This window comes from Mesoplodon mirus (genome assembly GCF_964341445.2).
Source record: "Mesoplodon mirus genome assembly, chromosome: 13".
NCBI lineage: Eukaryota > Metazoa > Chordata > Mammalia > Artiodactyla > Ziphiidae > Mesoplodon > Mesoplodon mirus.
In genome coordinates, this window is record NC_138989.1 from 42422956 (window position 1) to 42436488 (window position 13533).

Sequence of the window (13533 nt, forward strand, 5' to 3'; positions counted from 1 at the left end):
CAGCCAAAAATTAATTAATTAATTAATTATAGAAAAATACAACGCTTACACATAAGAATCCATTTCTAGATCTAGAAAGACATGGTTACAGAACCTTTCATTTACTGAGCTCTCCTTGGAGGAAGCTACTAATTTTAGCCTGAATTGCTCTTATGGCTAATAGAGTCCTGAAAATTCACTGGTGTAGGAACTCTGTTAACAAAGATCAAGTGTGCCATCCCTGTTTGAAGGCTCAACTTAGTGAGATTTTACTCTGGCAAAATTAGTTTTAAAGGAGAGTGCTGTCTGGGGCACCATACAGAAGCTTCCAGCAACCAGAACTTGAGTGAACTAAGCGGCCTCCAGAGACGGGTCCACACCCCGGGAGGGGATGGTGCAGAGGCGGATCTGAGCAGCAAAGGCAGCTGGATTTGAAGTCATGTTATTCCAGTTACGTGGGCCATGAAGCCAGGCATACCCGACGGAGTTCGAGCCTCCACAGGCTGGTGGTTTTGTTACCCAAAAACTGGGTTCGCCTCTTGGTGGTTGGCGAGCCAATAGACACAACCAAGCCAAAGATGGAGAGAAGGAGGGATTTACTGTTACTTGCAGCAAGTAAGGAGAACACCGGGGATCTTAAGGCAGTGTCTCCCCGACAGAAAAACTGAGGAAGTTTTAAGCTAGGGTGCACGCATATTCATGAGGGGCTTGAACAGAGGAGAACTCAGCATAGAATTGGGGCAAAGGTCGACAGAGTCCAAGCTCTAGTTGATTGAAGTCAGGAGGGTCACCATTATTCTTCCAACGTCCACTGGGGAGGGGTCCTTGGTTCCCTCAGAGCTCAAGGATGTATTTATTATTAGGCCTGTCCCTCGAAGAGAAGCTAGGACTCTGCTTATCACTGCACTGCTTTCACTGCCCCTTCTCTGTTCCCTGCATTCCTCTGTTCCCTTAAGATTAATGACTGAGGGCTTCCTTGGTGGCGCAGTGGTTGGGAGTCCGCCTGCCGATGCAGGGGACACGGGTTCGTGCCTCCGTCTGGGAGGATCCCACATGCCGCGGAGCGGCTGGGCCCATGAGCCATGGCCGCTGAGCCTGCGCATCCGGGGCCTGTGCTCCGCAGCGGGAGAGGCCGCAGCAGTGAGAGGCCCGCGTACCGCAAAAAAATTAAAAAAAAAAAAAAAAAAAAAGATTAATGACTAAGACCCGTTCAGGGCAAGCACTGTGGCCAGGCTTAGATCACAAAATGGGTTCTCTTAGGTCAAGAAAGCCATTCCTAGTTCTCTCTCTCTGGGGACCCCCTAACCTATCTGCTTACAGTTACATTCGCCACATGGAAGGCCCACGTGGAAACTGCCATACGCCTGCAATGCGTTTTTATCAAAAGCGAGGGAACGGTCATTGACAACACCTGGAGGATGAAGGAGTCAGATCACTGCGGCCTTGAAGGTCAGCCTTCACGCCCCGCTCTGTTACCAGGTTACCTGGTATCCTCCCGACCAGGCTTCTGTCTGTACTCCCTTACCTGTAGGTATTATTAAAATGACATTCTGTACCCTTAAAAAAAAAAAAAAAATACGAGGCACTTAGCAATAAATCCAATGAGAGATGTGTAAATCTCTCTGCAGGAGAGAGATGTGTAAATTTCTCTGCAGGAGAGAGATGTGTAAACTTCCTTTGCAGGAAAATCACAAAACTTCATTGACAGATAGTAAAGGACTAAATAAATCAAAATACATGCAATGATCATGATTTGAAAGACTCAGTATTGTAGAGACATCAATTCCCCCCAAATTGATTTATAGTCAAGTTCACCTCAATGAAAATCACAAGTGGATTATGTTGGACATGCTGGTGTTTAAATGTATATGGAAATGCAAAGGACCAGTACACAAGATATTCTTGAAAAAAATAAGGAATATAAGGAATAAGTAAAGAACTTCTCTAATATACATCAAGACTTATTGGACTATGACAACTGTGACAAGATAGTGGAATTTATAAAAACTGGCCAATGGAACAGAATAGAGCGATTAGACACAGACCTGCACATATATGGACACTTGATATATAATATCAAGTGGCATGACAAAATGGAGAAAAGATATTTTATTTTTCCAACAGATAATGCTGGGAGAGAATTACCTACCTGGAAACAAATGAAATCAAATCTATTGCTCATACTAGCTGGTAATGAAGCCCATGGCAAAAATCACATTAACATTCTTTCAGATTCAAAACTAAATTTATTCATTATATATCCCTAGTGAGATATATCTAAGGACAAGCATATTATTGTCAGCGGCAACCTTGGTATTGTTATATTGAAATTATGTTACATATATAGTAGTATGAAGCAAACAAGTGACTATAATAATGTCATTGAGGTATCAAGATTTTGAGAGTAAGACAGAAGAGATACTAATACATAAAATCAAATCTGGGTAAAAAAACTTTTCCTGAAGTGGCAATATCACTAATTTAATATTTTCTTTCTTTTTAAAAAGCATGTTTACTACCTCTGCCTGCTGAAAATGCCAAGAAAAAATGGAAACTCAATAATAATGAATGCCCCAAACATCCAAATTGTGGTTTCTAAATACCAATTCCCATAGGAAAAAGGCTGGTTGGAAAAACAGTTGGGGCAGAATAGTTCTGGGACAGAAAATATAATCAGTCTGATCTCTCTCACAAATTCTGAAGCGAAGAAGCTATACAATACCGAAATCATGTCAGAAGGACACAGGAGCCAAATGAAGGGGTACCCACTGACCACAGGTGAGAAAACTTGAGTATCACAAAGAATGACTCAACGGATTTAAACACATTAAAAATATAAAAATGTATAAGTTCAGATAATTAAAAAAAGACAAAATCCTTGGTCATCTTTCGCAGGTTGCTAGAGACCAACCTGTTACTACGAAAATTGATAAAGGAATAGAATCAAGCCTTTATCATGATTTTCCTATAGGAACTCTCTATTTCAGGATAACCAAATATTTGATGAAAGGAAATTTTCCTTTTTAAAAGAAGTACAATGCAGGAGGAACTGTAAGATTAGAAACTCATTGTTCTTAGATCCCAAAATGAAACAATGAACCTGGTCAACAAGCAAGCACCAATGACTGCTAAAACCACTAACTGAAAGATAGATGGGGAACTTTATAATGGACTGATCAGACCGGTACCAACTGTGTGCACTGATCAATCCTGACATCACTAAAAACGGGACAACAAAATATGTCCTTGCTAATGAGATACAACAGGCAACACAAACATGGTGCCACCAATGAAATAACATAAAACTAAACCTAATTCTAATGGAGCCTATCAATCTATAAATAATCAGTTTAGAGGAAATAGAGATGAGATGGAGGAACACGTTAAAGAACCACAAGGATACAATCAGCCAAATTCAAAATGTGAGAAATTCTGCAAAATATATGACCCAGTTTCTTCAACAAATAAATGGAGAATAAAAAATATAAACTGATACAGATTTAAAAAAACTTAAGACACAGATCAACAAATGCAACAGGTGGACCCTGTTTGGATTCTGCGGCAAACAATCATTAAAACATTTGAGTTTTTTAGATAATTGGTGAAAAGTGAAAACATCCTGGGTATTATAAGACATAAAGAGATTCTGGTTAATTTTGTGGTGTGGGATAAGAGTCCTTATCTGCCAGAGATGCATATTAAATTATGTATATGATGGCTGGGGATCTGCTTTAAAATATTACAGATTTGTTCCTAAATAATTTGTGCAATTACATACATACATACATAAATAAACAGGTGGGTTAGTGAATAGATGGATGGATATAACTTCCTCAGTCAGGGAATCAATTCCAGGTGAATGAATTCAAATTAAATATGAAGGCAAAATAATAAAGCTTATAGATCATATAGGAGAATATCTTCATGTTCTCAGAAGAGGGCAGGATTTGCTAAAGAAAACTCAGAATCACCAAACAAAAATGTGTTATTCTGTAAAGAACTCTATAAAAATTATCTACTTCACACTATTTTAAAGGTACTTACTGCTGGTAAAAGAGACTGCATGTTTTGATTAGAATCTGCTATTGTAGCAAGGTAGACCAGGTTTGTATGCAGCATCTGTTGATACCTATTAAAACAAAACAAATATCAATATTAAAAAATAATTTTCTTCCTATCTGCTTACATATTATACAAACAGCATTTTATTTCTCAAGTTTAATGAGCGATTTCTGTTACCTGAACATCAACAGCACTTCAATTTTTCCTAGTTCCTCTGCAAAATAATTCCAAGTAAGTATGTTCAAAGACAATAATAAACACGGAGCTCTTACCATGTGCTAGATATTGCTATAGTTGTTTTACATACTCAAACATCCGATTTAATCCTCAAACCAACACTATGAGGTGAAGATTCTTATTTTCTCCATTTCACAGATGAAGAAACTGAGGTTTAGAAAGGTTAATAACTTGTACAAGATTGTACAGCGTAGTAAATGGAATAACTGAGACAGGTACTGGCTCCACACATATAACATATGCAAAGAGATCTAGAATGAAGGAATCAACAAAACTGATATGCTTATCCCCTACCCTCTGCCATTTTCGTGTTGCCAAAAACCTCAAAGCCAAGTACAGTCAACACGCTCTGCTAAAATGTCAGAAAGGAGGTGGAAACCACACATTTTTTCCCTTCTCATTCCTGCAGCAGTGACCAACAATTTATGCCTGCTGTGGTTATGCTGCCCATCTATCAGGATGTATAGAGAGGACAATAAAGAGGCATCTCCAATTACAAAAAAAAAGAAAAAAGTTATATGCTAAAGCACCGGGATGGAGGAAATAATGGACACCAACACCAACACTGCAAATTAACTTTAAACAATAAAGCAAATCCTCATCATCAGAGTCCAGTGGTTAAACATGTTTACTGCGATCTTACTTACCTGTGAATTAGTTCTGCTAAGCCACTCTTCATAATTTAAAAAATTAACTCAGATGAAACCAGACTGAAATTAGTAGTGATTCAATTACTAGTGCTGGTAAACCCACAAAATAATACAAACGTAAAACGTGCATCAAATTAAGCTTTCAGAATTTCACTTACTAATACTATACAAATTAAAATAATGAAAATAAGTCAAAAGAACTTTATTCAGCTAAATAAAGTCTTCTAATACGGATCCCAAATGAAGTAATTTTCTAAAACAGACACCGTTAAGAGGAATCCTAGTAAATTCTTCGCTGCATTATTTTTATCCTGCTGGAAAAACTGGTTTCACTACTGTTTTCTTATTAGGGAGGAAAAAACTTACTTCTCACTGAACTTAAAGTTTCTTCACCAACAAGATCATGCTTTTGTAGTTTGCTTGTTTTTTTTTTTTTTTTTTTTGCAGTACGCGGGCCTCTCACTGCTGTGGCCTCTCCCGTTACGGAGCACAGGCTCCGGACGCGCAGGCTCAGCGGCCATGGCTCACGGGCCCAGCCGCTCCACGGCATGTGGGATCTTCCTTGACCGGGGCATGAACCCGTGTCCCCTGCATCGGCAGGCGGACTCTCAACCACTGCGCCACCAGGGAAGCCCACACAGTTGTAATTTCTTAAAAGAAATTTTCACATATAAACAGACAAGATTCATCAAAGAAAGTATACATAAAAGAAGTGGTAATGGTTACATAAAATGCAAAATGCACAAGTGATTAGAAATTAAGATATCCTAGCATCCAGATCTTAATTTCTAAATACTGTTCTCCAAAAAAAGAACTAGGCCTTGGAGAAATGATTCTAGACTGGGGCAGAAAAAAGTACAAGAGGAGCCTGGAACATTCTGTCATACAAGAAATTTTTTAAATGCTCAAAAAATAATAGAGACAAGTCAAGAAGCCAGCATGAGAGGCTCCCAGTGGCCAACATCTGGGACAACTTGAAAAATAAAATAAATAAATAAATAGACGAACAAATTAAAACCCAGAGAATACAGTAAGAAACCATAAGTTCATTCAGATATAAATCAGTGAATGAATGAATGGGACAGGGGCTGGGAAATTTGTTCCTTACAGTAGGATTCCAAATAACTGTAGAAGGAAAGATGGGTTCAGTCACCTTTTGGCAACTGCCACAGTAATAACTGTTTTAGTCAAGAATCACTGGTGGATGTTAAAACGAATGTGTGGAAATAGGCTATGAAACAGGGTTATGTGTGTCTCAAGGTATCTCCCCAACACATACACGGAAATAACAAAGGAAGAAATAGTAACTTTACAGTTGAGATCCTGGCAGGCACCACCTTAACAAAGTAGCCAAAGTTATCATGAATATTGGGACAAACAGCTATCACACGGCTACTGAGGATGCACTGAGAAGGACGCAACATCATGTCTGTGGTACTCCTGCCAAAAGTGTATAACATGAGTCTAATCAAGGAGAAACACCAGTCAACCCAAAATGAGGGACATATAACACAACAGCTGGTCTGTACTCTTCAACAATGTCAACATCATGAAAGATAACAGAAAAACTGAAGGACAGTTCCAGATTAAAGTATTCTGAAGACACACGCCTAAATATAACATCGGATCCTGCACTGGATCATGGAACTGAAAAAATACACTAACGGGACAATTGGCAAAATTTTTGCAAGGTCTGAAAATTTGATAACAGTATTTAATCACTGGAGCACCAGGGAAGTCCCTGTATTCTTGATTTTAGCAATTAGACTCTAAGAATTTGTGCTTGTTTTTATGAAATACACATGGATGTTATAAAGATAAGAGAGAATCATGCCTGCAACTTTTTTTTTTTTTTGCGGTATGCGGGCCTCTCACTGCTGTGGCCTCTCCCGTTGCGGAGCACAGGCTCTGGACACACAGGCTCAGCGGCCATGGCTCAGGGGCCCAGCCGCTCCGTGGCATGTGGGATCCTCCCAGACCGGGGCACAAACCCACGTCCCCTGCATCGGCAGGCAGACTCTCAACCACTGAACCACCAGGGAAGCCCCACCTGCAACTTTTTTCTCAAATATTTCAGAAAAACGACATGGGGAAGAAGTGAATGACATGGCAGACTAATATGTTAACATTTGAGGCATTTCAGTGAAAGGCATACAGCAATTTCTTCTACTATCTTTGAAACTTTTTTATAAGAGTGAAATTATTTAAAAATAAAAAGTTTTAGAAAGAGATACCACTTTTCACCAACCAGATGTGTAAAAAACTTTTAAAAGATGGCCAGTATCCGTTGCTGGAAGATATGGTTGAAAACCAGGACTCTGAAACCTAGTGGGAGGAAAGCAAACCAATACAATCTCTTTGCAGGGTAATTTGGAGATTTAGAACAGTCTTTGACCCAGCCATTCCATTTAGAAAACCCTAATCTATGAAAACTAAAATATCTGTCTAAATGTGTTTACATAAATGTGAGCACATATTTGTAAATGCACAGAAAAATGTTTTGAAAGATAGGTACTAAACCATTGTAAGTAATTACCTCTGTGGAGAGAAGAGAGATATAAGAGTGAGAAGTAAAAAAGCGACTTTTATCCCTACAAACGTTTATGGTTTATAAGTTTCTTAATTCAAAAACAATTTTAAACAAAGGGGAAAGAGACAAAGTCATGGAGAGGGACTCAAAACTAGGTGAAGAGTTAATCGGATGATAGCAGGCGACCAGCACAGCATGAAAGCCACGCAGAGAAAGAGCCAGGGTTGCTGAAAAAATCTTCCTGAGAGCAGACCAATGAGATCTCTAGGAAAGATACATATGTCCCAAAACAATGGTGAGAGTAAAATATTCAGAGCTGAGTTGTCCAATACAGTAGCCACTAGACACACTGAACTTGTGGCTAGTACAAAATGACGTGTTAGCAGGGTAAGATGCACAATGGATTTCGAAGACTTATTATGAAACAAAAGAACGAAAATAACTCATTAGTATTTTTACACTGATTACATATTGAAGAGATATTATCTTAGAAATAGTAAGTTAAATAAAATATATTATAAAAATTAATTTCATATGTTTCTTTTTACTGGTTTAATGTGCCTACTAGCAAATGTAGAATTACTTATGTGGCTCCCAATACATTCCTACTGACAGTGTTGTTCTAGAGACTTTTGATAAAATATTCAATTTGTTCCACTATACCAGATTCTATTAGGGGATACCGCTTACTTCAGACACATCATCACTTCAAAGTAAGAAGTTTGGTTCTTATGAGTGGTAATCAATTCTGTACTAGACATAAACTTTGCATTCTCAACCACATACAGCTGACCTTTGAACACAGTGGTAGGAGGGACTGAGCCCGGCGCAGTTGAAAATCTGAGTATAACTCTACAGTCTGCCCCCAGTATCCATGGTTCCACATCCATATTCAACCAACCGCACATCATGTAGCACTGCAGTACATCTTTACTGAAAACAATCCACGTGGAAGTGCACCTGTGTAGTTTAAACCCATGTTGTTCAAGAGTCAGCTGTACATGGATGTAACTAAATACCTTATAAATGTGAAGGTCTAACTTTTCCACAAATCAGACTATGCAAATTTGAAGTCATTATTTTATAATGCAGGATAAGAAGTATTAGAAAAACACTGATATCCACTCCATCCCAAAGAACAAAATTTTTTTATAAAAAAATCAAGAAAAGTCGCACAAAAAAATTGTACACGAATGTTCACAGCAGCATTATTCATCACAGTCAAGAATTGGAACCAACCCAAACAACATCACTGATGAATAAATAAAATGTGGTATAGCCATGGAAGATTATTCAGCAATAAAAAGGAAGGAAATACTGATACAAGCTTCAACATGGATGAATCTTGAAAACACTATGCTAAGGGAAAGAAGTCAGTCAAAAAAAAACACGTATTGGGCTTCCCTGGTGGCGCAGTGGTTGCGAGTCCGCCTGCCGATGCAGGGGACACGGGTTCGTGCCCCGGTCCGGGAAGATCCCACATGCCGCAGAGCGGCTGGGCCCGTGAGCCATGGCCGCTGAGCCTGTGCTCCGCAATGGGAAAGGCCACAACAGTGAGAGGCCCACATACCGCAAAAAAAAAAAAAAAAAAAAAAAAAAACATGTATTGAATGAATCCATTAGTATGAAGTGTCCACAATAATCTACACAAACAGAAAACAAATTAGTGGTTAACGGGATGTGGGATTGGGAGGTGAGAACGGGGAGTGACTGCTAATGGGATACGGTTTCTTTGGGAATGATGAAAATGTTCTAAAATTGATTAAAGTAACAGTACAACTCTATGAATATACTAAAAACCACTGAATTGTACACTTTAAAATAGGTGAATTATATGGTATGTGAATTATATCTCAATAAAGCTGTTCTTAAAAAGAAAAGTAAAAAATTAACCAACATAGAAAAACAAATACAAAAAAAATTCATATCAATCTTACTGAGAACACTCTGAGGTCTTTCCTTTATTCTGATAGTCCATTATACACTGAATAAGATGGTTATTTTCATCCAACATCTGAAATGAAATGAGAAAAAGATTACTGTAAATCTAGTGCAACAATTAATAAAAAATTCAGATTTCTAGAAACATTTATCTCTACAGGAACTGAATCCACACAGGTCTTTTTTTATACATACTATATATAGCTCAGCACAAAAGATCTTATTTTATACCTTTGGAATGTTATCACGTTTAATCAACATTTTTTAATTTTTTTTTTTTGGCAGTGCCGCCCGGCTTGCATGATCTTATTCCCTGACCAGGGATTGAACCCGCGCCCCCTGCAGTGGAAGCGTGGACTCTTAACCATTGGACCACCAGGGAATTCCCTAATATTTCTATTTCACTTATTCTCCCTCTGAAGCTCAGCACAGAAAATTTGGAGTTTCTTTTCTGTTCAAACATTTAATTACCTCTACTATCTGAAACAGAAGTTTTAGCCTACTAAGACTAAAAGTTAAGAGGGAATTCCCTGATGGTCCAGTGGTGAGGACTCCTGAGCTTCCACTGCAGAGAGCACGGGTTCAATCCCTGGCAGGGGAACTAAGAGCCCCCAAGCCGCGGGGTACAGCCACAAAACACAAACAAAAAAGACTAAAAGTTAAGAGTCCAAGTTGGCTTTGCATCATTGTAATGCTTTGTCTTAGTGAAAAAAAAAATCTGTCTTTATCCAGAATAAGCTCATGAAAACTTCAGCTCAGGAGGCTTAAGGAGACAGCTGGCTAGTTTCCAAGTTTTATACAGCATGGTTTTGTGATTCTCCAAATATGCAATAATCAATTACAATAATTTCTAGGTAAGTACTGTAATATTTATCGCAGACTCTATGAGCCTACCTTATAATTTAATTGTCCCAAAAGTTTAAAAATAAGAAGCATATCAATTTATCATACTCTCATCTTATAACAATTCAAAGCAAAACTAGCTTTAAGGGTTAAATAATTCATCTAAGCAAAGTGGCACTGAGGAAAAAGCACTGATGCAGCAATTAAAAGGCCAGTTAGTTTTAGTGCCAGCTTTGCTACCCTGTGCAAACCACTTAAGATTTCAGGGTCTCAGATTTATCAAGTGACAGGAGTAGATGTTCCTCCTAAAACTGCGCCACCCTTCCAGGATTCAACGAAAGCATGAAGTATATAATACCATAACCACTTTCCCACTAATTCAGTTAATGTAATTCTTTTAACTAAACACGAAAACCCATTGAAGAGTATGACTTTTCTGCATATGACTCATATGCAGAAAAAAATACTGTGCATATGATTCATATCGCTGGGAAAAAAATTAACATGCCCTTCTAAAAAATGTAGTTTTCTTCTTAATCATCAGATGCCAAAAAATTGGTCTTTAAAATGTGTTAATACAATCTCCAACCTAACGATTTCACAACCTATCTTCTCGGATTCTTCAACCTAATAAACTTCACCATTAGAATATTTGTCTCATACCTAACATCAATCCCTCACACTATAGAATGAGGCACTTAATTTGGAATCCTTTTTCTCTCCTCAGCTGAGGATGAAAACTTTAACTGATCAGCATCTCCTGAATTAATCACCCATGATAAGTATCTTTAGATGTATGTAAGAAAAACTCTTTACAGAAAAGAAAAACTCAGAACTTTTCTACAGGCCAAAAATAAAAAGCGAAGCCTTCCAGAAACACGTTTTGCCTATGTGTACTTGGGGCTGTTTGCCAGGCCGCAGACTTACCCCAGTACGCTACACGAAAAGCACTGCATTTTCTGGCACTGCCAAGCCGGTTTGTTCATAAAAATAAAGCAACAGTTGGGCAAATGTCAAATGCCACACTACAAAGAACCTGAGAGTCAACAGAAGCCAATTAACATAATCTACCGGGAGTACGATGGTATCCTGAGTGGTACTAGAAGATGACTTCTCTTCAATTTTCACCTTTGTTCCGGTGCATAAAACAAAACCGAAATATTTAAGGTAAACTGCAGAATTTTCCAAGTAACTTTTCAAAGTCTGGTTAACCAGAACTCAGAACGCTGCCTTGCTCATAGGCAACAAGGGGTAGAAAATAAAGAACCTTTGTGTCCCCAACTGGCAAGTAACAGCAACGACAGCACAGCTCCCTGTGTATTTATCACTACTTCTGCAGTTGGTCACGAGAATCAGACTGTCTCCACTACTCGACTGTAAGCTCTGTGAAGCCAAGGGCCATGTTCACCACTGCAGCCTCGGCGCCTGCAGTAGGCGCTCAATGAGTATTCGCTGCAGCTGTAAAGAGGTAAGGGGTGGATCCGGAAGGGAGGAGGGACTCCGAGAGAACCCCGAAATCCAGAGGGTTCTCCCTCGCCCACCCCTGAGCCTCGACTAAGGTTCCCTGCCGCGTCCCCCAAGTTCTGGTGACAGCTCCCCAACTCGGCGGGAGTTTGCAGCTCTGCGCGGGGAGAGAGCAACGCTCCGGCTTCCCCTCGGCCCCCCGGCGACCCTAGGTGGGGTCTGCACTGAGCTGCCTCGGCGCGCGGGGCGGGGCGACGCCAAAGTAACTCCGGAGCGACGCGCGGGGCCGCGGGGGGCGCGGGCCGCGGAAAACAGCCCTTCCCCGCGCGGCCGCCACCGCCGGGTGCACGCGCCCCGCCGCGAGAACGCCGCCCCATCCCTAGAGAAATCGGGCGCCAGTTGCTCGGGCTTTTGTGCCTGTAGAAAGGAGCCCAAACGCGCGCAGAACTCCTCGAGAGAACCGGTTCGCCCCCTTCCGCCACCCACTCGGGCGCAGCCCGCGGCTCGGGTTCCCACACCCACCCGCCTCCCAGCAGGCCCGCCTCCGCCCCCAGCCCGGCCGACTCCCGGCCCGGCCCCCGGGTCCCTCCCAAACGCGGGCCGGGCCTGGCATCTCCGACCCCGCGCGGTTTCACCTTCTGAATCGCAGCGGGAGTGATCTCCCCCTTGCCGCGCTGCCTTGGGGCCGCGAACGCCACGGACATGTTGCCTCCGTCACCACTATCGGCAAGTCCCAAGCGCTCCGGGTGAACGGCAAACTGGGGGAAAGACGCCGGTCTCTCGGGCCGAACCACGTCGAGAACGCGGGGAGGGGGGATGCTCCAGCGCCCGACGGGCAGCCGGCCGGCCCAGCCTGGACGGGGAACTCTGGCCCGTACTAGTCCAGTTTCTGCGTGGTACTTTGGGACCACAGCCCCGGTAGAACTTCCCTGCTCTTGATCGCCCACTCGTTCCTCCACCTTTCCTTCCCCGCCACCCCCCGGGCCTCTGCGCTTGTGGTAGGGCCGCGCCCCAGCCCTCCCTCCGTTTCAGCGATTCAGGAAATGGTCCCGCCGCCGCGGGAGAGGGAGCGGCTAGGGCAGCCCCTGTCACAGGAAATGCGAGCGCCCGAGCCGGCCCGCCCCTTTCGCGCGGGGCCGCTTTCCTCCCGCTCCGCTCACTGGAGCGTCCCTCCGGCTGCGTTTCGGCGCTCTGCTGTAGACCGCGTTTAGTTTTTCCAACTTCATCTTTACCCCCTCCGGGGAAGAAGTGGCCTCCCCGAGCTGTCCGGGTACCCCGGAGATGGGAGGAGGGAGGTCAGGACCCGGGAGTTCGTGCCAACCTCGTGCCAACCCGTGGGGCATCTGCCAAGATGAGGCAGAGTTGGGAGGACGAGGAGAACGCGGATTCGCTGGTTTGAATGGCTCGGCTACGCCCCGAGTGCGCACCTCCGAGTCCACGGTCTCGCGCGCACACACAGTCTTTCTTAACACTTGGAAAGTAAGCGCGACCCAAAATCGGGAAACGAAGGCTGTGTCCTGCACTCGGGAGCGGTCGGCCAAGTTGGCTGGAAAGGCCACAGTTGAAGAGTTCACCTCTTAGGATAAACCCTTGTCAGAAATGTGGGTCGATTTCATCTGACTTGCATCTTCGGAACTAACTTTTGAAATAGGGCTCCCTTGCTCTTTTCTTTTGCAATATTTAGTGGCTTGTAAATTAGGCCCAAGCTACCAGGCTTCCAATCAGTGTGAGGCAAAAAGCCATAGCTTTCAAATTTTGTAAGGGACATGGGCAAATGTGTTTAATGTGTTGGTGTGGGGTTTACTACTATGGTGTAAATTTAGACTT

The 13533-nt window shown here is 42.0% G+C and overlaps 1 protein-coding gene across 3 annotated transcripts in view; it reads right to left on the minus strand.

Moving 5' to 3' along the window:
• The window catches only part of SS18 (SS18 subunit of BAF chromatin remodeling complex), a 75649-nt gene extending 62630 nt beyond the window's left edge, over positions 1–13019 (minus strand). The window contains exons 1-3 of one of the 3 annotated variants that reach the window (XM_082641722.1): positions 12939–13019; positions 9396–9472; positions 4024–4108 (exon numbers count right to left, since the gene is read on the minus strand). In XM_082641722.1, coding sequence (XP_082497848.1) covers positions 4024–4108; positions 9396–9472 — 162 coding nt within the window. In that variant the 5' untranslated portion in view covers positions 12939–13019. Of the gene's footprint in view, positions 1–4023; positions 4109–9395; positions 9473–12341; positions 12706–12938 lie in introns of those variants that run through there. The other 2 variants (XM_082641721.1, XM_082641723.1) reach the window with 2 other exon arrangements.
• Positions 13020–13533: the final 514 nt, after the last annotated feature.